The sequence below is a fragment of the Salmo trutta genome, chromosome 38 (assembly GCF_901001165.1).
Source record: "Salmo trutta chromosome 38, fSalTru1.1, whole genome shotgun sequence".
Taxonomy (NCBI): domain Eukaryota; kingdom Metazoa; phylum Chordata; class Actinopteri; order Salmoniformes; family Salmonidae; genus Salmo; species Salmo trutta.
Window position 1 is genome coordinate 16,755,229 of NC_042994.1, and position 25,571 is coordinate 16,780,799.

The window sequence follows — 25,571 nt, forward strand, 5'->3', positions numbered from 1 at the left end:
GCGAAATGCTTGTGTTTCTAGCTCCAACAGTGCATTAATATCTAACAGTTCACAGCAATACACACAACGATGTAAATAAAATAAAAAACTATGAGATGATGAGACAGCCTATAGGGAGGAGGTCAGAGTCCTAGCCGTGTGGTGCCAGGATGACAACCTCTCCCTCAACGTGATCAAGACAAAAGAGATGATTGTGGACTACAGGAAAAGGAGGACCGATCACGCCCCCATTCTCATCAACGGGGCTGTAGTGGAGCAGGTTGAGTGCTTCAAGTTCCTTGGTGTCCACATCACCAACAAACTCATGGTACTCCAGACACACCAAGACAGTCAAGAGGGCACGACAAAGCGCCCCCCCCCCCCCCGGAGCGCCAAGTCTAGGTCCAAAAGGCTTCTTATCAGCTTCTACCCCCAAGCCATAAGACTGCTCAACAGCTAATCAAATGGCTACCCAGACTATTTGCATTGTCCCCCCACCCCCTCTTTTACACTGCTGCTACTCTCTGTTTATTATCTATGCATAGTCACTTTAACTCTACCTACATGTACATATTACCTCAATTATCTCAACTAACCTAACATTGACTCTGTACTGGTACCCCCTGTATCTAGCCTCGCTAGTGTTATTTTACTGCTGCTCTGTTTTTATTTTTTACGTATGTATTTTTTACATAACACTTATTTTTCTTAACTGCATTTTTGGTTAAGGGCTTGTAAGGAAACCTGTTGTATTTGGCGCATGTAACAAATACAATTTCATTTGATACACACAAACCTGAAAGTAAAAGAATGGAATTATTAAGGAAAATATAAATATTAGGATGAGCAATGTCAGTGTGGCATAGATTAAAATACAGTATATACGTATGAGATTAGTAAAGCAGTATGTAAACATTTAAACATTATTAAAATGACTAGTGTTCCATTATTAAAGTGGCCAGTGATTTCAAGTCTATGTACAGTACATAGACTTGAAGTCATTTACCAACCCAAATTGACTATATATGTTTTGGGTGTGTGGACCCCGCAGACCAACGGAAAACACAGCCGCATGGGTACTGAAGGATGGATGTTCATTTTGATTGACAGCATCTTTAGCCCGTAAAATAACAGGACAACCCTTGTACAATTTTAGAACAAACCAATCGGATCACTCAAGGGCGTGCACATAGTCCAAATTTTACGCGGCGCCATGGGCCGAAAAACCTAGATGGAATATCCCAGTCTTAACCGGTTTCAACCGGTCTTGGGTTTGAAGCATGAGATGAAGAGCTAGCGTACACGCTCTTACACAGCCCTGCTATCAAATATTATATACGAATAGAACCAATAATAAACTCAAGATTCTTTTATTTTGTGATTATGAACCGGAATAACGCAATACGTGTGACTCCGTAAATTGTTAGCTAGACAAGGGAAGCTAAGTCATCATTGGCTTGTGCATTAGCAGGCTAACTTGATAACATTTCTCACCGTGAGCAACGGCTTAATCATTGCTAAGATACTTCTAGACTAGTCCGTGGACTTTTATTTGCTATATGGTAAATTGCTAAATGTACATTATCATACTAAAACTTCGCTTCAGTGGCAGGACATACAGCTAACGGCGTGTTATCAGGACATCAATCATTTGGCTAGTTAGCCAGGAAGCTAGCTAGCGAATGTCAACCACACTGGAACGTGTGCCATGAGATAGCCTGACATCCAGCCAGACGAGAGTTGAAAAATAAGAGCAAAAGTCTCTTCTTTTTTTTATTACAACGGAAAGACTAAATAAGGTAAGTTTGGTAGCTAGCTGTTTAGCTCGCTAAATGGGTTGAATTTCTTGAGTTTGGGTAGTGATGTAGCTAACGTTAGCTAATACTAATAGCTTGCTGGCTAACTAGCTTTTTAGCTAGCTGACTGATTTTTATAGCTAAACTAACTTGCTAGCTAGAATTGTTATTAGAATATAGTCGTAATTTAATCATCTTACAGACTTAACATAACTACATTAGCCAAGACGTTAGTTTATGCGACAAGCTAGCTAGACCTGTGTCAACTTTGAGGTCAGTTAATTTAGACGTAGCTAAGTGGTATACACAATAGAGGTAAAGCTAGCTAACAATAGTAAACGCTAAGTTAGCCATAAGTTAAACAGTAACGTTAGCTAGCAAGCTAACGTTATCAACTAGCAATAGCAGCACTCTTGTATCGCTGGATGGAGGGAGGGGTTGCTGTATTGCCGCGTTTACGTGCTTCTCGGAACTGGAAAACTCGGAAATGTACGACTGGTTTAAACCTTGCACGTGTTTAACTACAACCAGTTTACAAGTCGGACATTTTCGATTATCCTGGTCCCGACGAGCACTTGAACGCGCCATAAATACCACTTGTGGTCCATGGTGTCGCAATTGCCCAATCTATTCAAGTTTACAGGCTTGCGAGTGATGTCGCAATTTGTCACACTCAATATTTCGCCATTGTTGTTACGTGGGTGGGTGTAGCCATAGGTAGTAATATAGGGAGTGAAAATAATATCATTGGTCTTCTGGTTAGGTTTTATTTACAGGTCTGTCTGTAGTTAAGTTCTGCCATTTGTTCTCATGTTTCCCTTCACCCCTCCATTCCTAGAGCTCTATGCCAGCAAACATGACAATGTTGGCGGATCATGCAGCAAGACAGCTGCTAGACTTCAGTCAAAAGCTGGACATAAATCTGCTGGACAATGTAGTCAATTCCATGTACTATGACATTGGATCACAGGTGAGCTGCTCCTTGCCCTTCTGCTGCTCTATCATTTGCTACATACTTCAGTCAGATTGCCATCATTGAGGCTGTTTGCAGTGACTTCAAAATCAGGGGTTTTGTACAAAAACAGTGATTGGATCATTTCTAATTGGGTTTGAGTATCAAAGCCAAAGCTGAATTTTCAGTTGCTTTACCCATGTGTGTTCTGGCTCTCGCCCAAACTTTTGGTTTATGGGACCAATCCAACGGCCTAGAATAGCTTTCCATTGTAGAATTTGTCGGGAGTTACTCAGATCCAGACTCATTTACATTTAAGTCATTTAGCAGACGCTCTTATCCAGAGCGACTTAGAAATTTTTGCATTCACCTTATGATATCCAGTGGAACAACCACTTTACAATAGTGCATCTAAATCTTTTAAGGGGGGGGTTAGAAGGATTACTTTATCCTATCCCAGGTATTCCTTAAAGAGGTGGGGTTTCAGGTGTCTCAATAAGGACTCATTGCGAAGAAGAAACTTACGTCAGTAGGCGTGGTGTAGGATTTGGCCGGAGCAAGGAGTTTAAGTAGCCAGACAATTGTACCCCGTTATGACTCAAAATACAAACTTACTTTACTCCCATGTTTGTAAACATAAACAAAGGACGTATAGCCTGAACATGGTTAAAACTGTAACTTTCATATCATGGAAGATCAGTCCTTGCATCCATTGCTCTCTATGAATTTGAGTGTTTACATTTCTCCATCCCTTAGTGGCAGGGTTAATACTTTGTTTCAACTGTGGATTAGACCTTTAACCTCTCTGGGATATGTGGGACGCTAGCGTACCATATGATTGTTAGGTCAGCAACCTAGTCACAAAAAAAACATACAGCCATTTTCCAGCCAAAGAGAGGAGTCACAAAAAGCAGAAATAGAGATAAAATGAATCACTAACCTTTGATGATCTTCATCAGATGGCACTAATAGGACTTCATGTTACACAATACATGTATGTTTTGTTCGATAAAGTATATATTTATAGCCAAAAATCTGTTTACATTGGCGCGTTATGTTAAGTAATGTTTTGCCTCAAACATCCAGTGATTTTGCAGGGAGCCACATCAGTGTACAGAAATACTCATCATAAACGTTGATACAAGTGTTTTACATAGAATTAAAGATACACTTCTCCTTAATGCAACCGCTGTGTCAGATTTAAAAAAAGCTTTACGGCACCAAAACAAGCCATACAGATACCCGCCATGTTGGAGTCAACAAAAGTCAGAAATAGCATTATAAATATTCACTTACCTTTGATCTTCATCGGAATGCACTCCCGGGAATCCCTGTTCCACAATAAATGTTTGTTTTGTTTCGATAAAGTCCATATTTATGTCCAAATACCTCCTTTTTGTTCGCGCTTTCAGTTCACTATTCCAAATGCAGTAGGCGCATGCACTGAGTCCAGACGAAAAGTCAAAAAAGTTGAATTACATTTGTAGAAACATGTCAAACGATGTATAGAATCAATCTTTAGGATGTTTTTATCATAAATCTTCAATAATATTCCAACCGGACAATGCCTTTGTCTTTAGAAATGTAAAGGAACTCGTGTGACTGAGCTCATGCCATTTTTCCAGACACCTGATTCCAATAGCTCTTATTCTCTCCCCATTCACAGTAGAAGCATGAAACAAGGTTCTAAAGACTGTTGACATCTAGTGGAAGCCTTAGGAAGTGCAATATGACCCCACAGATACAGTATATTGGATAGGCAATCACTTGAAAAACTACAAACCTCAGATTTCCCACTTCCTGGTTGGATTTTTCTCAGGTTTTTGCCTGCCATATGAATTCTGTTATACTCACAGACATCATTCAAACTGTTTTAAACTTGTGTTTTCTATCCAAATCTACTAATAATATGCATATCCTAGATTCTGGGCCTGAGTAGCAGGCAGTTTACTCTGGGCATCTTATTCATCCAAGCTACTCAATACTGCCCCCTGATCCCAAAGAAGTTAAAGCCACACAGATCTCAGAACAGTTTCTCTCTCCTCGTCTTCCACAGCAACGCATGGCACAGGAGGTGCTGACCAACCTCAAGGATCACCCGGACGCATGGACACGAGTCGACACCATCCTGGAGTTTTCTCAGAACATGAAGACTAAAGTATGTGTGTCAGTGATTCATTCCTTGTGATCGGTTTACATCCTCTAACAAGGGCGAATATATATATAAGTCAACATTGAAAAGCATATCATTACAGCCAGGCATTGGCAGTCCAGTTGGATCCATAGAGATGTGTAGATTTTGTTTATTACATTTGTTAGCTTTTGATGTATTTTATCCAATATATATCAAACATACAAGATCTGTCTTATTAGTGGAAATGAGATGAAGTTGTGAGTGATATGCCTTTCCTGATAGTCTAAGCCTCTCCCTCTCCATTCCAGTACTATGCACTGCAAATTCTGGAGACTGTGATCAAAACACGCTGGAAGATTCTTCCAAGAAATCAATGTGAAGGTAACACCCGCTGCATTGGTTGTTTGGAATAACACAACTATATTAGGGCCAAGCGTGAGATACGAACCTTAGGAATGAACAGTGACATTAAGATAAGGGAATAACGTGGCTAGACTACATAGCTAATGTTCCGTGTTATGCAGACAAACATTTTTATCTTTGACTATGTTGAGTCAAACATTTCTGCATGTTTTCAGGAATAAAGAAGTACGTCGTTGGTCTGATTATCAAGACCTCATCTGATGCCGCAAATGTCGAGGTAAAGAGTCGTTCCGGTGTTTGACTCTGTTTGTCGCTGCAATATTTTCCATGTTGAAATTCTGTGATTCCAAAATTTCATCTGTGTTTTTAATCTGTGTTTCAGAAAGATGGAGTGTACATCGCAAAACTCAACATGATCCTCGTACAGGTAAAAAAATAAAAATACAATTTTGTAAGAAACACGTCTGTCCTGTCATTACAAATGGTTAAAACTGAAACAATCAAATGCAATGTGTCTCCTCTGCTTGTGTAGATCCTGAAGCAGGAGTGGCCCAAGCACTGGCCCACCTTCATCAGTGACATCGTGGGTGCCAGCCGCACCAGCGAGAGCCTGTGTCAGAACAACATGATCATCCTCAAGCTGCTCAGTGAGGAGGTCTTTGACTTCTCCAGCGGGCAGATGACCCAGGTGAAGGCCAAACACCTGAAAGACAGGTACATAACATCTCCTATCCAGCTACTTAATAACTTTAAAGTTTGTCATATGCGCAGGATACAATGTAGTCTACACAGTACAATTGAATGCTTATTTATACAATAAATGCTTTGGCTGCTTGGAGATGTATTGTATATTGCAAAGAGTCTGTTTCCCTGAGTATTAGTGGTTGGTATCATTACCAGTCCTTCATGGCAACTGAATTGTACATAAGATGGAATTGTACACTGACATGCTATTTAGTAATGATTTTCTTTTTCTTTCAGTATGTGCAATGAATTCTCGCAAATATTTCAGCTCTGCCAGTTTGTCATGGTAAGCAATGGCTCAGGGATTCTAAACTGTCTTGATATGAAATTGACATGTTGAATACCCAACGCAAGTTAAATGCAAACATTTTCTGCAGGAAAACTCCCAGAATGCCCCTCTGGTCCAAGCCACACTCGAGACTCTCCTGCGTTTCCTGAACTGGATCCCCCTGGGGTACATATTTGAGACCAAATTGATCAGCACTCTGGTGTACAAGGTAACTCAACTCCTGATGACTCACTTGCACCTGTCCCCATAATGAAAATGAGATGACTAAGTATCGACTTATTACTACTTCTCGGTTCCATTGAAACATCTCCCTAGGCAATGTAGTGGTGTTTTTGATGTGATTAAGCAATACCGGCTTGTGGAAACTTGAAACAGCAGTTGAACTATAGGCATCCTCTCACAAAGGCGCTCTTGCATTGGTTTTGCTTGCAAGTGTGTAAGAACCGGAGGAACAATATTGTGAACGTTTGAGACATTTGCACCTTGTTGCTTCGGCGACTTGGTCTGCTGCAAACATCCGTACACTTGTACCCGTATACGGGCTGAAAATGGCAGACTTGGCCGCTAATAAGTGCCTAAATTGGAACGTAGTGGCTGTACAGTAACATGCTGTACATGACGTCAGAGCTCTGTAGTGGCTGAGCAGGACTGTATTTTGAGAGATGAAACATGAGGATTATAATAAATACCGCTTTGATGTCATACAAGCAAGCCAAACAAACACTCGTCCAAATGTGACCTTCACATATCCAAATCATACAACTCGTGTCATATACAGTGTCAAATTTTATGATCACTGTTTGTTGTACAGTTACAATATGATATGGCATCATACCCTGGGTTGTTCTGAACTGAATGAGCCTATGTTTGTTAATTGTGAAGAAAATTTGCAGCAGCACCTGAATGCAGTCATGACTCCTTTCTATGTGCACCAAGTTTCTCAATTGCCGTTTGAACACTGTAATATCATATTTTATAACGGCTGGTCATGTTGGCAATAGAATAACCTTTCAAATCATGCCCACTTGACCCAGATTGCGATTTTTAATGGGGTTTTATTGGATTGCGTAAACCACAATAGTAATTGTGCGATGGCGGGGATGTGTTCAGGACTAAACTACAAGTGTGCTTGCTCTAGATCCTCAACAGCACAGATAGGAGAGCAAAAAAAAAGAAGCTTATAGTTGAAGACTCTTCTTTGAGAGGTGTGTGGCCACTTGGAGACACCAGTTAGTCCTCTCACTTAAATCCTTGTCATTTTCTTTCTTATGTTGCACCTACCCCACATTCTTCAGGAATATTCTTATGTTATACTGAATGTATCCAGAGTATTTTCAGATTTCGTTATCAGCAAATGCGTCAAAGTACAGAATGTAAAATGCACATAAAATCAAGTGTAATGTTTGGATTCAGTCTTATCAGGTGAACTGTTGTGTACTGAACTTCAGTCCAAAACATTTTCTTATTGGACAAGCTCAAGTAGACCCTCCTTGTTTCAGTTTTCTCCTGATTTGTGCCTAGTGAATACGACCCTGTTGACTAACTTCTTCCTCTCGTCCGTTCCCAGTTCTTGAACGTGCCCATGTTCCGCAACGTGACGCTGAAGTGTCTGACGGAGATCGCCGGCGTGAGTGTCAACCAGTATGAGGAGCAGTTTGTCAACCTCTTCACCCTCACCATGGGTCAGCTCAAACAGGTACACACCATGTCAGCTCAAACTGGTACGCATAGCTCCATCTGCTGGCCAGTTAAGCCTACTGTCAAAACTGTATTGTAGCAGTGGTACCCAAATGATGGACCAGGACAAACCGATGGGTTACATATTCTTTTAAACAGGATACTGCAGACCCTATGTGACTCCTCTGTGTTTCAACAACGATCATATTGCAGGCATCATAACAAGTATTAAGAAGTTAGCATACATTTTTTTGTGTGAATTAACACTAATTGACGCATCAAATAATCTGTATTTTCCCCTATCTCTCTTTGCGTGTTAGATGCTCCCCCTGAACACCAACATTCGCCTGGCATATTCCAATGGCAAGGACGACGAGCAGAACTTCATCCAAAACCTCAGCCTGTTCCTCTGCACCTTCCTGAAAGAGCATGGACAGCTCATCGAGAAGAGGCCCAACCTTAGGGAGACACTCGTGGAGGTAACGTTAACGCCCTGAATACTGGACAATAACAGCAGAGATACTGTTCCTACAATGTTTTTTGGGGAGAAATGCATGAATCAATCGCTTTCATTCATAAAAGTCACGTATTAACAGTTAACATACCCCCTTGTTCTTCCCCAACCTGTACTGCAGCCAGAACAATTTTACCTTTGACCTCAAATACTAAACTCAGCAAAAAGAAATGTTCTCTCACTGTCAACTATTTTCAGCAAACTTAACATGTGTAAATATTTATATGAACATAAGATTCAACAACTGAGACATAAACTGCACAAGTTCCACAGACATGTGAAAAACAGAAATTGAATAATGTGTCCCTGAACAAAGGGGGTAAAAATCAAAAGTAACATTCAGTATCTGGTGTGGCCACCAGCTGCATTAAGTACTGCAGTGTATCTCCTCATGGACTGCACCAGATTTGCCAGTTCTTGCTGTGAGATGTTACCCCACTCTTCCACCAAGGCACCTGCAAGTTCCCGGACATTTCTGGGGGGAATGGCCCTAGCCCTCACCCTCTGAACCAACAGGTCCCAGACGTGCTCAATGGGATTGAGATCTGGGCTCTTCGCTGGCCATGGCAGAACACTGATATTCCTGTTTTGCAGGAAATCACGCACAGAACGAGTAGTATGGCTAGTGGCATGTCATGCTGGAGGGTCATGTCAGGATGAGCCTGCAGGAAGGGTACCACACGATGGAGGAGGTTGTCTCATTGCCTGCAATGACGACAAGCTCAGTCCGATGATGCTGTGACACACCGCCCCAGACCATGACGGACCCTCCACCTCCAAATCGATCCCGCTCCAGAGTACAGGCCTCGGTATAACGCTCATTCCTTCGACGATAACCACGAATCCGACCATCACCCCTGGTGAGACAAAACCGTGACTCATCAGTGAAGAGCACTTTTTGCCAGTCCTGTCTGGTCTAGCGACGGTGGGTTTGTGCCCATAGGAGAGGTTGTTGCCGGTGATGTCTGATGAGGACCTGCCTTACAACATGCCTACAAGCCCTCAGTCCAGCCTCTCTCAGCCTATTGCGGACAGTCTGAGCACTGATGGAGGGATTGTGCGTTCCTGGTGTAACTCGGGCAGTTGTTACCATCCTGTACTTGTCCCGCAGGTGTGATGTTTGGATGTACCGATCCTGTGCAGGTGTTGTTACATGTGGTCTGCCACTGTGAGGGCGATCAGCTGTCCGTCCTGTCTCCCTGTAGCGCTGTCTAAGGTGTCTCACAGTGCGGACATTGCAATTTATTGCCCTGGCCACATCTGCAGTCCTCATGCCTCCTTGCAGCATGCCAAAGGCACGTTCACGCAGATGAGCAGGGACCCTGGGCATCTTTCTTTTGGTGTTTTTCAGAGTCAGTAGAAAGGCCTGTTTGGTGTCCTAAGTTTCCATAACTGTGACCTTAATTGCCCACCGTCTGTAAGCTGTTAGTGTCTTAATGACTGTTCCACAGGTGCATGTTCATTAATTGTTTATGGTTCATTGAACAAGCATGGGAAACAGTGTTTAAACACTTTACAATGAAGATCTGTGAAGTTATTTGGATTTTTACGAATTATCTTTGAAAGACAGGGTCCTAAAAAGGGACGTTTATTTTTTGCTGAGTTTGTTATCTGCGTTTAATTTTTTTAATTCTGTTTTTGTTCAGTTTTTGTTTTCATCCTCAAGTCACACACCATTGAAATGGAGCTAACCCCCCAATCCTCAACATTCTCCTTACCTTCTGTTGTTCTAATCACCCCCTCTCCCCTCCAGGCTCTTCACTACATGCTGCTGGTGTCTGAGGTGGAGGAGACAGAGATCTTTAAGATCTGTCTGGAGTACTGGAACCACCTGGCGGCCGAGCTCTACAGGGAGAGCCCCTTCTCCACCTCCACCTCCCCCCTGCTCTCTGGGAGCCAGCACTTTGATGTGCCGCCACGCCGGCACCTCTACCTGCCCGTGCTCTCCAAGGTGAGGAGTAACACATAGAGACCGATGGACGGGTACACACACACTCTTGACCTTCCCCCAAACCAATGTCCTTCAGGGTCGTGTCATAGGGCACAGCGTAGCAAAGCAATCTACAAAATAAAAAAAATGTGTGACAATCGAACAAGGTTCCCACCACTTCAAACTGTTTTCCCCCTACTGAACACAACCTTGCTGTTCTACTGTGTCCCTGCCTCATCATGGTGTCTCTGATAGGATTACTTTATTTAGATTGTCCATTAATAGTCACTGGCATGTCTGCCCGGTGACACAGGTGCGTACGCTGATGGTGAGCCGAATGGCCAAGCCAGAGGAAGTGCTGGTAGTGGAGAATGACCAGGGAGAGGTGGTCCGAGAGTTCATGAAGGACACAGACTCAATCAACCTCTATAAGAACATGAGGGAGACACTGGGTGAGTGCCTGGCCCAGGACAGTCTGAACTTTCCACACACATATACATGTCCTCTCTCTCTAGTCTGTAATGTCAGTTAATCCTCAATCTTTTCCTTTGTCAAAGGAACTTTCCACAACTGATCGCTCTGTCAGTGACGCACATTTCTCCCACACACTTTTGTTCGTTGTCTATAACGTAGGGCACTATTCACATACTCCCTCTCTTCCCCCACCCCACCCCCCAGTTTACCTGACCCATTTGGACTACGCGGATACGGAGCGCATCATGACGGAGAAGCTGCACAACCAGGTCAACGGGACAGAGTGGTCGTGGAGGAACCTGAACACGCTATGCTGGGCCATCGGCTCCATCAGCGGGGCCATGCACGAGGAGGACGAGAAGAGGTTCCTGGTCACCGTCATCAAGGTCTGTAGTAGTCTGTGTAACGGACACAGCGGGCACTCGCAACCACGCACATACACGCGTCGCAACTTCACAGGTAGCTACGGTCTTTAACCTCTCTGGCGCAGGTGGGACGAATTTGTCCCACCTACGTAACAGCCACCTGAATCCAGTGGCGCGATTTTTGAATCGTTTGAAATACTATTACTTCAATTTCTCAAACATATGACTATTTTACAGCTATTTAAAGACAAGACTCTCCTTAATCTAACCACACTGTCCGATTTCAAAAAGGCTTTACAATGAAAGCAAAACATTAGATTGCCAGGAGAGCGCCCAGCCAGAAATAATCAGACACCCATTTTTCAAGCTAGCATAGAATGTCACAAAAACCCAAACCACAGCTAAATGCAGCACTAACCTTTTATGATCTTCATCAGATGACACACCTAGGACATTATGTTATACAATACATGCATGTCTGTTCAATCAAGTTCATATTTATATAAAAAAACAGCTTTTTACATTAGCATGTGACGTTCAGAAAAAGCATACCCCCCGCAAACTTCCGGGGAATTTACTAAGTTTGCTAAATTACTCACGATAAACGTTCACAAAAAGCATAACAATTATTTTAAGAATTATAGATACATTACTCCTCTATGCACTCGATATGTCCGATTTTAAAATAGCTTTTCGGATGAAGCACATTTTGCAATATTCTAAGTACATAGCCCAGCCATCACGGGCTAGCTATTTAGACACCCGGCAAGATTAGCCTTCACCAAAATCACATTTCCTATAAGAAAAATGTTATTACCTTTCTTGTTCTTCGTCAGAATGCACTCCCAGGACTTCTACTTCAATAACAAATGTAGGTTTGGTCCCAAATAATCCATCGTTATGTTCCATCAGCGACGTTTTGTTCATGCGTTCTAGACACTATCAGAATACTAAATCACGGTCACGAGCATGGCGCATGGCGTGACAAAACATTTCTAAATATTCCATTACCGTACTTCGAAGCATGTCAACCGCTGTTTAAATTTTTATGCCATTTATCTCGTAGAAAAGCGATAATATTCCGACCGGGAATCTGCAATGAGCCTAAACAGCCGAATTAAATTTCTCCACGGGGGCGAATCGTGCACGCGCCTCATTCAATGGCCCTCTGATCGGCCACTTGGCAAAGGCGATAATCTGTTTCAGCCAGAGGCCGCCTCGTCATCGTTCAGGTTTTTCCCGGGTTCTGAGAGCCTATTGGAGCCCTAGGAATTGTCACGTTACAGCTAAGATCCTTACTCTTCAATAAACAGATGCAAGACGCACGACTCCTTGTCAGACAGGCCACTTCCTGCATGAAACCTTGTCAGGTTTTTGCCTGCCATAGGAGTTCTGTTATACTCACAGACACCATTCAAACAGTTTTAGAAACTTTAGGGTGTTTTCTATCCAAACCTGAACAATAATATGAGTTGGTGAGTTGGTGTAGGAGGCAGTTAAAAATGGGCACATATTTTTTCCAAAATTCTCAATACTGCCCCCTAGCCCAAACAGGTTAAAGGGGAAAATACACACATACAGTAGTTGCTGGTCTTAGTCATCAATTCCGTGCTCTGTTAGACCAGAAATGTTCACTTACTGTTCAGAAATTGAATGGCCTGCCCCTTGAGGTGTTGCAGTCTGACTGTGCGTGTTGAGCCTGTGTCATGAGGGGCGGAGAGTAACAGGGCTATGTCTACGCCGAGGACTCAGAACAGTGGGTGCTTGGAGTGATTGATTGAACTGACATTTGGCAAAAAAAAGAATTAAATGACACTTATGGAGAAATGACATGTCCAAGTCACCTGACAAGACTTCAAATGTAATTGGCCCCAACTCTGCTGCTGTAGAGTGACTGTCAGGATGTACTGAGCTGCGTTTCTGTGTTATTGACCGACTGTTGTTTTCTCATCATGTCTCCAGGACCTGCTGGGCCTCTGTGAACAGAAGAGGGGGAAGGACAACAAGGCCATCATCGCCTCAAACATCATGTACATCGTGGGCCAGTACCCACGCTTCCTCCGAGCCCACTGGAAGTTCCTCAAGACTGTTGTTAACAAGCTCTTTGAGTTCATGCACGGTAAGCAACTTTGTTCAGGCCACCACTTGCATATCTCAAAAAGATAACGGATACTGTTTTCAGTGTTGTTTGAAAATGTATTTCCTTGGTGTGATTTTTGCATCCATGCAAAATACTAGGACTCTGTTCATTTGGCACAAGACAGAAGAAAACCAACTTAAACAGGGAGGGACTACCAGGACTAGTCCAATAAGGAACACTCATTTGCGGTTTACATTTACATTTACGTCATTTAGCAGACGCTCTTATCCAGAGCGACTTACAAATTGGTGCATTCACCTTATGATATCCAGTGGAACAACCACTTTACAATAGTACATCTATATATTTTTTGGGGGGGGGGGGGCTTTTAAAAAAAGTTCCGCTGCGGTATGTCCAAATGAACACGCCCCAACAGTGTGTCTTTTATTGAACATTTTATTTGAACACAATTGTTCCCGGCAGAGACTCACGATGGCGTGCAGGACATGGCGTGCGACACCTTCATCAAGATCGCCCAGAAGTGCCGGCGCCACTTTGTCCAGGTGCAGGTGGGCGAGGTGATGCCCTTCATCGACGAGATCCTCAACAACATCAACACCATCATCTGTGACCTCCAGCCCCAACAGGTACACAGATACCCCAAGATTAGCCGTAACACAGTTGAGCTACAGGCCCCTGAAAACAACCAAAACGAAGAGTAAAATACAGTAGTAGTTGAAAAACATTTTCAAATAGCAACACTGGTTTTGAGTTTTCTATTGGCCAAGTTCAGGGAGCAACCTGTTTCCAGTTGTCACAGCCATGTGAAATGGCTGGAGTTGGCTATGAAGCAGCAGATGTTCATATGACCATAATCAACCTCGTATCTCTTCCCCTCAGGTGCACACGTTCTACGAGGCGGTGGGCTACATGATTGGGGCCCAGACGGACCAGGCCGTGCAAGAGCACCTCATCGAGAAGTACATGCTGCTACCCAACCAGGTGTGGGACAGCATCATCCAACAGGCCACCAAGGTAAGTCACACTCCACTAAGGGATTGTGTTTTGGTTACCTTTGTTTCAAAGCATTTTAAATTGTATGGACGCAACACAATCAATCAATCAAATGTATTTATAAAGCCCTTCTTACATCAGCTGGTGTCAAAGTGCTGTACAGAAACCCAGCCTAAAATCCCAAACAGCAAGCAATGCAGGTGTAGAAGCACGGTGGCTAGGAAAAACTCCCTAGAAAGGCCAGAACCTAGGAAGAAACCTAGAGAGGAACCAGGCTATGAGGGGTGGCCAGTCCTCTTCTGGCTGTGCCGGGTGGAGATTATAACAGAACATGGCCAAGATGTTCAAATGTTCATAGATGACCAGCAGGGTCAGATAATAATAATAATAATAATAATAATAATAATAATCACAGTGGTTGTCGAGGGTGCAACAGGTCAGCACCTCAGGAGTAAATGCCAGTTGGCTTTTCATAGCCGATCATTCAGAGTATCTCTACCGCTTCTGCTGTCTCTAGAGAGTTGAAAACAGCAGGTCTGGGACAGGTAGCATGTCCGGTGAACAGGTCAGGGTTCCATAGCCGCAGGCAGAACAGTTGAAACTGGAGCAGCAGCACGACCAGGTGGACTGGGGACAGCAAGGAGTCATCAGGCCAGGTAGTCCTGAGGCATGGTCCTAGGGCTCAGGTCCTCGGAAAGAAAGATAATTAGAGAGAGCATACTTAAATTCACAACAGGACACCGGATAGACAGGAGAAATACTCCAGATATAACAGACTGACTCTAGCCCTCCGACACACAAACTATTGCAGCATAAATACTGGAGGCTGAAGCAGTAAAGGTTGGGAGACACTTGCCCCGTCCGACGATACACCCGGACAGGGCCAAACAGGCAGGATATAACCCCACCCACTTTGCCAAAGCACAGCCCCCACACCAGTAGAGGGATATCTTCAACCACTAACTTACCATCCTGAGACAAGGCTGAGTATAGCCCACGAAGATCTCCCCCACAACCCAAACAACACGAGGGTGTCACCCACCTTGTACCGCTGTGCCATGGAGAAATGAAGAGGAACACCCACCATGTACCGATGTGCCATGGAGAAATGAAGAGGAACACCCACCATGTACCGCTGTGCCATGGAGAAATGAAGAGGAACACCCACCTTGTACCGCTGTGCCATGGAGAAATGAAGAGGAACACCGTGTTAGATGCCCTTGTAGTTTTATCAGCAACAAATGCTTTTTCTCCCATTTGTTGTAAATAGCAACTCGCAAAGCCTCATCTTTTTACACTTGAGTAAAAAGCTATCCAGAGCGACTTACAATATGTTGTCCGAAGATGCGGTGAAAGCATTTTAACTGACTTGTTGACTCTCTCTCCCCCAGAATGTGGACATCCTGAAGGATGCGGAGACGGTGCGTCAGCTGGGCAGCATCCTGAAGACCAACGTGCGGGCCTGCAAGGCCGTGGGACACCCCTTCGTGGTGCAGCTGGGACGCATCTACCTGGACATGCTCAATGTCTACAAGTGTCTGAGTGAGAACATCTCCTCTGCCATCCAGACCAACGGTGAGACGTGTGTGTGCCTAGTCGTCTGTCTCATCAGTGTGCCCGAGGTGCTTGTTTGTCTTGGTGTGTGTGGGTCTGTCACTCTTGTATGCCTGAGGCACTTGCTAGTCAAAGTGTGTGTGTGCTTAACTGTCTGCGGCATCAGTCACAGAACTATAAGCCCAGTCAAACGGTGCGTTCAAGACAACTGGGAACTCTGGAAAAATACGATGTCAAATCATGCCGTCAGTGATATTCGGGTCGGAAAGTCGGGGCTGGGTGACCATTCACACCGATTTTTCTCAGTCGGAGCTAGTTTTTTTTTCTTTTTTTTTCTCCTTCAGATTTCCCAGTTGTCTTGAACGCACTGAAGTTCTCAGTTGTTTTGAACGCGGCATAATAATGTTTCTTTAGCGTCACTGAGCTCTCCAATTCTATCTCCATGCTACCCCACTAAACCCTATGCTAGCTAACTAACGCTCTATTGTCCTGCTAGGAGAGATGGTGACCAAGCAGCCCCTGATCCGGAGCATGAGGACGGTGAAAAGAGAAACGCTCAAGCTGATCTCCGGTTGGGTCAGCCGCTCCAACGACCCACAAATGGCGAGTCTGTCCTGTCTTAATCAAATCTAGAGTCACAGCCTGTAGGGAATGCTGTAGACCAGTGGTTCTCCTATAGATCCTCTTAGAAGGCTGTAATTGCAGATAAGAATTTGTTCTTGACTGACTTGCCTTGTTAAATAAACAGAAAATCTAAATCTAATGGTGGGATCAGAGCGGGCGTCTCTCAGACCATAGATGGCCTGTCTAAACCACACCATAGAGAAACGGGAGGCAGAAAGACAACCAGAAAGATCCAACTCGCTGTCTGGACTAGCTTGCACTCCACACAGCCCCAACCTTATCCAGAGGCATTATGGCCATTGAAACAATTTCATCCACTTACACGTTGAAAAGGCAGAGAATAGCTCACATCACAGACAAAGATATAGCATTTGCCTGTCAGTTCCTCTAAAATAACTATGGTGCCAATGAATTGAACTACCACTATCCCCCAGTGGAGCCCCAAGCCCTCAGTTATCTGACAGTTTGCTTTGTTAGATTGAATGTCCCTTTATTAACTGGTCACGTTCTACCACGTTCCGTGGTTCTTCAGGTGGGGGAGAACTTTGTCCCACCCCTGCTGGAGGCCGTACTCATCGACTACCAGCGCAACGTCCCCGCCGCCAGAGAGCCTGAGGTGCTCAGCACCATGGCGACCATCGTCAATAAGCTGGGCGGACACATCACCGGGGAGATCCCGAAGATCTTCGACGCAGTTTTTGAGTGCACTTTGAACATGATCAATAAAGTATGTTTCATAGATGTTTCCTCTACTATACTATTATAGCACTATACTAAAAATGCTGTAATCTATTAATTAGTTCATATTCTTAGCTGGCCTGAGTGGCCCTTATAGACTGCACATGATGTCGAAGGAACATTAACAGAAAGACACGTTAGTGTGCAGCCTTGTCAAATTCGGTGCTTCCTCCACAATGGACCGCACTGGCCAAAATGGCTGCCACAGTGAACCTGTAGTTCATGGGCCCCACAACCCTTTTGCGTGGGTGTTGGGGATAAATTTGTACTACAGACAATTGGTCAAGTCTTTTACAATGCATGGTTGTGCAGGATTGTTGAACACAGGATACTTTTTGTATATGTGAACAAAGACTGTATATGACTGAGATAATCCAAGCAGTCTTTATTCCTTATAGAAAGTAATTCCACTGACATTGTCCAACTTTAATTGTCCCCTTTTTCTTCCTCTCCAGGACTTTGAGGAGTACCCAGAGCATAGGACCCATTTCTTCTACCTACTTCAAGCGGTGAACTCGCAGTGCTTCCCGGCCTTCCTTTCCATTCCCCCGGCCCAGTTCAAACTGGTTCTGGACTCCATTATCTGGGCTTTCAAACACACCATGAGGAATGTTGCAGACACTGGTAGGACCCTCCATATGCTTTGGCCTTACCTACCTGTTCATACATACTATGACTTTCACGAGATTGGATCTGTGTTGACGAATGAGGTTGTCAAACTCCTCTGAGGTGAAATGCAGTTCACTTAACTCTATATTTCAAATATTATGGGTTTTCAGACACAGATTAACTCTAATGCTGGACTAAGGCTTTTTTTCAATGGAGAATAGCTTTTTAGTCCAGGACTGGGCTTAATGAGTCTGAGAAAATAGTCCTTTCGGTACATTGTGGAATATGCCCTGCTTATTATTGTCATCAAGCCACTCATCCCGCATCCTCTCTTTCTCCGTCTCTCGTCATGTCCCCCAGGTCTGCAGATTCTTTACACCCTGCTGCAGAACGTGGCCCAGGAGGAGGCTGCCGCACAGAGCTTCTACCAGACCTATTTCTGTGACATCCTCCAGCACATCTTCTCTGTCGTCACAGATACCTCGCACACAGCAGGTGAGGGGGTGGTGGGATCGTTGGCTGACGGTTAAATATCACCGGAAACATCTATGGTGCTGTAATAAGTGTTGGGTACAGGCGAGGAATCCGAGTCCTTGTTACCAACTAGATGGGTAGATGGTTTGATTCCTGATGGGGATATTTCACTTTGATGTCACATCGCAGCAGAGTCAAACACAGACATGGCAGATGGACACGACAATGTGCTTAAGTGCCATTGGTGAGTGCCAGACAAGCGTGGGTATAATTGATGTTATGCTTGACTTTCTGCAGGGCTAACCATGCACGCGTCCATCCTGGCGTACATGTTCAACCTGGTGGAGGAGGGTAAAATCAGCGCCTCCCTCAACCCAGCCAGCCAGAACAACCAGGGCTACGTTCAGGAGTACGTGGCCAACCTGCTCAAGACAGCCTTCCCCCATCTACAAGAGTAAGTGTGTCTGTCAGCCTGCCTATCTGCATTATTCTTAGCTGCCCTGAGGGCCCCTTCAAGGAAATTTAAAATGAAACATTTTCTTAGATAGGGATGTGTTAGTTTTCAGCCTTGTCAAATTCGCTGCTTCCTCTACAATGGACCGCACTGGCCCAAATGGCTGCCACAGTGAACCTGTAGTTCAGACAATAACTAGTTGATCTAAAGTGATCTACTTACTGTAGGTAGTTGGTATGTAGGCAAGTGATTGTGTTGTGATCCTGACTCTCCTTTCCATTCCAGTGCCCAGGTGAAGGTGTTTGTAACAGGTCTGTTCAGCTTGAACCAGGACATCCCCGCTTTCAAGGAGCACCTGAGGGACTTCCTGGTGCAGATCAAGGTGAGTCACTCTGGTTTTGTAGCCACACACACACATGGCTGCAAACGCTTAGTAACTCTTTGGCCCTCGCGTGTCTATCAGTCTGAGGTGTCAAACCACTGGAGCATGGTAGACAGAAGTGATATTTGTCCCTCACACTCAACTGTCTCTCTTTACTCCCTGTCCAGGAGTTTGCTGGCGAGGACACCACAGACCTGTTCCTGGAGGAGCGGGAGATGTCGCTGCGGCAGGCCCAGGAGGAGAAACACAAGCTGCAGATGTCCGTCCCCGGCATCCTCAACCCCCATGAGCTCCCTGAGGAGATGTGCGACTGAGCGCCGCCACATAGGAACGAACACAACAGTAAACATGTACAGTTTTTGAAAAAAAGAAAGCCAAGAGAAGCTGGGAGCTCCTCTTGTCAAGTGTGTGTGTGTGTGTGTGTGTGTGTGTGTGTGTGTGTGTGTGTGTGTGTGTGAGAGAGATTGAGAGGTGCTTTGTCGACCAAATCAATGCCAATATGTAAATGAGAATTGCGCCTATGATTCAGGCACTCACATTTTTTTGCATACAGACGCATTTTATACAGAGTCATTTGTGTAATAATACGGTATTGCTCCTTTTCCCTCGCTAATTCAAGCTTTATATTTTTGGTCATCCTCTGTTTAGTCGTGCATGAAGTTGACTGAAATAATTATTTTTAACCCTCTTTCTTTCCCTACACTCCCCCCACCAACACCCCTTCTATTTGTTTATATGTAAGATATGTTAAAAGCACACGTAAAAAGGCTACTTTAAAAAGCGCTGTAGTGTCAGGAAGTGCTCCAATAGAAAGAACTGTGTTTTTTGGAGGAGCCTGCAGATGAATGTGACGGTAAATGACGCTGCTTCCTTTGTTTCTGTTTTGGCAGCAGTTTTTATGTGGCGAGTCAGGTTTTGTTTGCACCAAAAACTGACTGCTCTGACATTTGGACAAGAATGTTAGATCAAAGGAAGGTTATGTGCATATCATCCTGTTTGTAAAGCTGTCTTAGTACTATGGGAACATAAAGTTGGTTATTTTTACAAAACTGTGTATGTCCTATTCTGTGTGTTTCCTTCCATCATTGAAGGTTATTAAATCCAATATCTGAATTAGTATTTGAAACCATTAATCACTCACCGATAAGTCTGCATTTTGAGAGGAAGAAGGTTGAATTTTAAGGTCAAATTACTTAAGTAAATACTTTGGAGTAACAAATAAAAAAACGATGTCATGGCATAATACTTCTCTGACAAATTCCCCAAATGAATAAAATGTCTGCAAGGTGAGTTGTCTGCTGGTGCCAATGAGGGCCATCTATTAACCTGAGCCGCAGTTCACCGGTCTATGGCCCGTGATGTGAAAGGGCAGAAGCTGTGAGGGAGGAGCACCCTCTCAAATCGAACTGTAATCTGCTTCACTCGGTTGTCAACAAGGCAGCATTGTGACTCGTCCTGAAACAAACATATATTTTCCATCAAATATATGTTTAAAATTTCAAGAGTTCTCAATGGGAAAGCAGAATCTTAGTCATTACTGAAGGGGCCACATGGCACACACGCTGGAGGCAGCCCGGTTCCAAAACGAAGGAAATCACTTTTAACCCGGTGTATCCTTCCCTCATCGGGGTAACCCGGGCCAGATAATCGAATCCCCTCAGTGGCTGCTGGCTGGTGCTCTCGACTGCTGCTTGTGAATGAAACGCCATTTGTAAACAGTTCTTGCTGGTGGTGTAACCGCGAGACTAGCGGAAAAAGTCGAACAAGGCGAAGGAGACAACGGAAAGTTACGAATTATGAACATGCTGTGCCCCCACCCCTTTTCAATATGGCTGCCGTATCTACACTCTCCAGTAACGCTCCGATTGGATATTGACTCGACTCTGTATTTTAATGCCTCTTACTTTTTGACTTTATCAACGATATTTAGTATCAAATTCAATTTGAATCTATTACTCTCCCTTATTTTATTTAATGCATTAGCAAACCTTCACCAACCACTACGTCGGGCCTTTTCCCCCAAAACAACCAGGTGCCAACAATTCGTATCCATCAACAATTTCCAATGGTTTGACTACACTTTTCCTTTGTTATTTTCTTAATGAACGATGTGTGAAAACTGCGCCGAGCTGGTGGAGGTTTTAAATGAAAGTAAGTGAAAAAAATGTATTTAATGTTTTAGTGCCGTAGTGGTCTTCTAATGCTAGCTAACGTTAGCTAAGTTAGGCTACCTGATGGAAGCTGGACAGCTAGCTATCGTACCCGGTTCTCCACTAGCCAGACAGCTGCCAATGTAAGGCCTTGTCTTGAATTAATGATCTGAATGTAAATGGAACCTTGTCTGCAACTTTGAGGCCTGTCTCTGTCAAATCGCTGCAGGATGAAGGGGATGCCTGAGCAGATTTAACTGACTTGCTAGCTGGACGAGATTCTGAACATAATTTAACTTAGTTAGCTAACTAATTAGACGGGGTTGATGCCATTGTATGTTTACTTGGTTAGCTAGCTAACTTAACAGTTTGGTTAACTGCCTGTATAAATGTGGTTTGACATGTATTTGGCGATAACAAATGTTTGCTACACATTGCATGTGCCTTTTTTTGTCCGAGACGAGAGTGGTGGAAGTGGTTATGTTGTGCAGGCGTGTTCGCTCTTTCTAGCTAGACTGTCTGGTTGATATGTTTGTCAGTTTCACGTTGACTAACGAGTTGTCCAACGTTAACTAACGTTAACTCACTGACTAGCCAGCTAGCTATGGTCAACTGGCATCAAAACGGACTGATTTAGTTTTCATGTTTGAGTTGCCACAGGCGCTGTAATATAATTTTGCCAGATTACAAAAAATGTTTAGCATTGTCGGCTAACGTTAGCTGAGTAATATGGGCTCACTAGTTACTTTACGTAAAATACATTAAGCGAGCTAGCCAGCTAGGCATGTAATGTATACCAACTATGACTCATTTGAGTTTTTGTTTGCTAGTTAACTATTATAAGCTTGTTCTTAATCAAAATAAAATGCGCCTACGAATGCCATTGGATATATTTCCTAGTTAAGATTAAAATTGACAGTAACGTTAGAACAGATTATTTGCTAGCTACGAGGTAACGTTAGCTAACTAGGCCATATTGCTTTCATAACGGGATATGGGAGCGAATAAACAAAGGCCCATTTTTTTAGGGCTACGTCTCTTGTTTCCTCCATTGCATTTATAGCTAGTTATACGTCTATGAAATTGCAATGGTTTGTATGTGGAGTGTGCTTGTTTTACCTAGTTAGCGAACTGAATATGGGAATGCATTGGCGATGGTAGCAAGAAGACACTGCTGACAGTCTGCCTTGTGGCCTGGTGTACTGTGCTTCATGCCATATGAGTTGTTTGCCATCAATAATATGGGATTTTGCATTTTAATCTTAATATGTTTGTTTACTAGTTAGGATGTCGTGAGTTTTATGTCTTACACCTATTTTCAGTCTGATATTAGTAACTAAACGTTTGATTTGGTGACTTGGACAAGAGGGGAGTAATCGTTTTTTAAATTGTCTCCATGTTTTGGGAGGATATGCAAACCCACATGGTAAAGCAGTTGTGGGTTGATTATTGCAGGACCCCTTTGAAAGGGGGGTCATGATGGTGCAGCTCAAAGGTTCTTTCATCCTGTCAATACACATTTAAAATAAACTAGATGAATGGAATATAACAACCTATCCCCTCGCGCAAATCTATTATTCAAATGAGCAATGAGTACGACACTGCTCAGATTAATTTGGTGGTTTGTAGGCAAATTACAGAAAGAGAAATGTAGCCTTACTTAAATGTTCTATACATTTCATTTGGCCAATAATCAGTGGACACACATTCCCTTGTGTATTATTAAAGTGTGTGGAGGAGTAGGCTTATGTCACTAGTGTTCTAAAGGGGCCTCCTTTTGTCTTTGAGCAGAACACCCTCTCTCTGGCCCACATGTATGTCTATCAACAATGGTTTTGAAATGGCTAGTAGGCTACACAGTAGTATGTTTTCACAGTAGAGCTGCTGTTTTACGTGTGACGGGCAAAACAGAGTACACCCCTGTGTGAGTGTTTGTCGGCACTAGGCTGCCGCCAGTAGAGGTGTGAGGCTGGCAGCCCCATGTGTGTGAGACTGGCAGCCCCATGTGTGCGTTCACTAGGTGACCCCTGACCCCAAATTTGCTGTAGTGGCATGCATGAAGCCGGGAATGTTTTGTGTGTGGCTGCATGCATGCAAAGGAAGTGAGGGACTTACTGAGGGAATGAAGGGTTTCAACCTGCTATTGAATATGCTGTGCAAGTAAGCCTGCAGGGTGGCAGGTAGTCTAGCTGTTAAGAGTGTTGGGCCAGAAACCAAAAGGTCGCTGGTTTGAATCCCGTGCCAACTAGGTGAAAAATCTGTTGATGGCCCCTTGAAGAAGACATTGCGAATTGCTCCTTTAAGTCGTTCTGGATAAGAGCGTCTGCTAAATGACTAAAATGTAACATGTGGTTGCCATTGTCAATCTCCACACACCCTGCTTTAAGATGCTGTCTGGCACTGTGGCCAGCAAGGCAGAGGTTGCTCTTGAGCGTAGATCTCTGGGACCAGCTTACCTGCCCACTCCTAGCCTAACACTAATCCTTTGATGTAAAAAGCCAAACTGACCCTAGATCAGCACCTAAGCCAACTAACGTTACTTCCACCAACACAGGCAGTTGAGTTGCTGAGTTGTAGGTGTCTATTTTACTTCTCTAATGTTTTTGTTACAAGCTCAAAGCTTTGCTGTCAGAACAATGGCTGGGATATCCAGATCCTCTTATCTGGGGATGATCGCAATGTTTTTGGTACAGGCCACCGAACACAATGTCATGGATTGTTTTATGAAGGGAGCTGGGAGTTTTGGCAGAGTCCAGTCCAAGATTAAAAAACAACAAAAGTGGTTGAAGAAGGAATAAAGGCAGTCACACGCACAGTTAGGTCAGGGTTAAGACAAGGTGCCCTGGTGAACTTTAGAACCCTGTTTGTTGTTTCCTCATCTCAAGAACAGACCCACATACCTAGACACTAGTTCCACTTTATGTTTTCTGTTTCTCTTGGTAGTGTTTTGGCACAACTCCAATCTTCACAGTGGTTGTTATTATGCCCTATGCATGATAAGAATGTGACATTGAGGCCTAGGTCAGTCAGGTATGGACACTTTTGTCACAAAGTTTGCATGTAGGCTGCACCTTTTTTAAATGATACTTCTCCCTCAAACATAACGTGCAATATTCAATGTATAGTTGATTTCATTAGCAATTTGTCTTAATTCCAACTTTTAGTTAGTCGTGAAGAAAAATAAGTAGCAGTAACTCTTCAAGTATTCCAAAACAACCACAGGTGCTCTTGTCGGGAAATAGTACTAGAAAAGCCCAACAAAAATTATAACCACAAATAGGTCCGAAGTGGCATAGAAAAAGTCTTAACGTAAAGCACTCGTGTGGGTTTGCAAGTTAAAAAGCCTTTAATATGTGGGCTAAGTCATTTTGCGTATCAGGGTGTCCTTTTGATTTTCTTGTTAGTAGCCTTGGCATGTAGGCCAATGTGAGGCGACAATATGGTCCGTTTTCTCTTTTGTTCTGCGAGCAGAAAATAGGCTGTTGGTACAACAACAACAGATCTGTGGTTGAGGGGTGGGTGCGGCTGAAAATGATGCGTCACAAATGCAGCCTCCCCAGTGTCACAAATGTTTTTCATTTTCACCAGTGACTTTGTGAAAGGCACAAGTGCTTTGGGGTTGCGGAATAATATAGGCAATGCTGCACTTTCCACAGAAAAGTTAGAGCTGAACTTTTGACACGGCAGTAACCTTCCATTGGACATGCCTTGCCCCACACGTTGCTTACATTTTGTTTTGAGACTGTGTGTGTGTGTGCTTGTGTGTCACCAATAGGGATGTGCATGGTTATACAAATATCCTAAAGGACGTTAGTATTTGAATACTTGTGGGAATACATTTTTGCAGCATGAAAATGTATAGGCCTATTTTAACACACAGGCATTTTCTAAATTAAAATATCCATGTGACATTGTTACATACAAGGTCTGTGAAATTTCAAATGATTAATTTCATAAAATCAACTGTTTAATGAAGTTTTTATGACTTGCCCCATTTTAAAAAAAAAAGGCCGGTAGCTGTCTGGTAGCCTTCACGTGTCGCTTGTTGTTTATGTTGGCCAATCAAAGAGGCTCAATGTGCAGTGAGCGTTCACTACACATTGAGACGGAATTAAAAGTTAGCGAAATGATTTGGCTACAACGAGCAACCTATAGGTAGGCTTTAGTTTAATTGAATTGTTTGGGGAGAGGGTGCTAAATGTGGCCTCAATTAGCCTAGCTACCTATAGATTTTCTAGGCTACTCCAGTCAAGACGGGCACTATTACATGGGATG

The 25,571-nt window shown here is 43.6% G+C and overlaps 2 protein-coding genes, 2 non-coding genes and 1 pseudogene across 8 annotated transcripts in view; all 5 read left to right on the top strand.

Moving 5' to 3' along the window:
* Positions 1-1,209: 1,209 nt before the first annotated feature.
* Positions 1,210-20,195, top strand: LOC115177611 (exportin-1). Its single transcript, XM_029738522.1, has 25 exons — positions 1,210-1,778; positions 2,614-2,745; positions 4,784-4,885; positions 5,170-5,242; positions 5,440-5,501; positions 5,607-5,651; positions 5,757-5,938; positions 6,206-6,254; positions 6,346-6,465; positions 7,825-7,953; positions 8,255-8,413; positions 10,202-10,399; positions 10,692-10,830; positions 11,057-11,238; positions 13,180-13,336; positions 13,781-13,944; positions 14,198-14,332; positions 15,703-15,886; positions 16,362-16,468; positions 17,022-17,216; positions 17,683-17,851; positions 18,197-18,331; positions 18,608-18,764; positions 19,050-19,146; positions 19,314-20,195. The coding sequence occupies exons 2-25, from the start codon at positions 2,620-2,622 to the stop codon at positions 19,458-19,460; spliced, it is 3,213 nt and encodes a 1,070-aa protein (XP_029594382.1). The 5' UTR covers positions 1,210-1,778; positions 2,614-2,619; the 3' UTR covers positions 19,461-20,195.
* LOC115179047 (small nucleolar RNA SNORA17) lies at positions 12,875-13,007 on the top strand. The gene has a single exon (XR_003872811.1). It is a non-coding gene; the product is annotated as a small nucleolar RNA SNORA17 (small nucleolar RNA).
* On the top strand, positions 17,371-17,507 carry LOC115179041 (small nucleolar RNA SNORA5). Its single transcript, XR_003872807.1, has one exon. It is a non-coding gene; the product is annotated as a small nucleolar RNA SNORA5 (small nucleolar RNA).
* On the top strand, positions 18,872-18,958 carry LOC115179043 (uncharacterized; annotated as a pseudogene).
* A 769-nt stretch (positions 20,196-20,964) lies between the features above and the next one.
* Positions 20,965-25,571, top strand: part of LOC115178790 (ubiquitin carboxyl-terminal hydrolase 34) — a 59,844-nt gene continuing 55,237 nt past the window's right edge. For all 5 annotated transcript variants that reach the window (XM_029740106.1, XM_029740107.1, XM_029740108.1 and 2 more), the window contains exon 1: positions 20,965-21,297. In XM_029740106.1, coding sequence (XP_029595966.1) covers positions 21,255-21,297 — 43 coding nt within the window. In that variant the 5' untranslated portion in view covers positions 20,965-21,254. The remainder of the gene's footprint in view (positions 21,298-25,571) is intronic.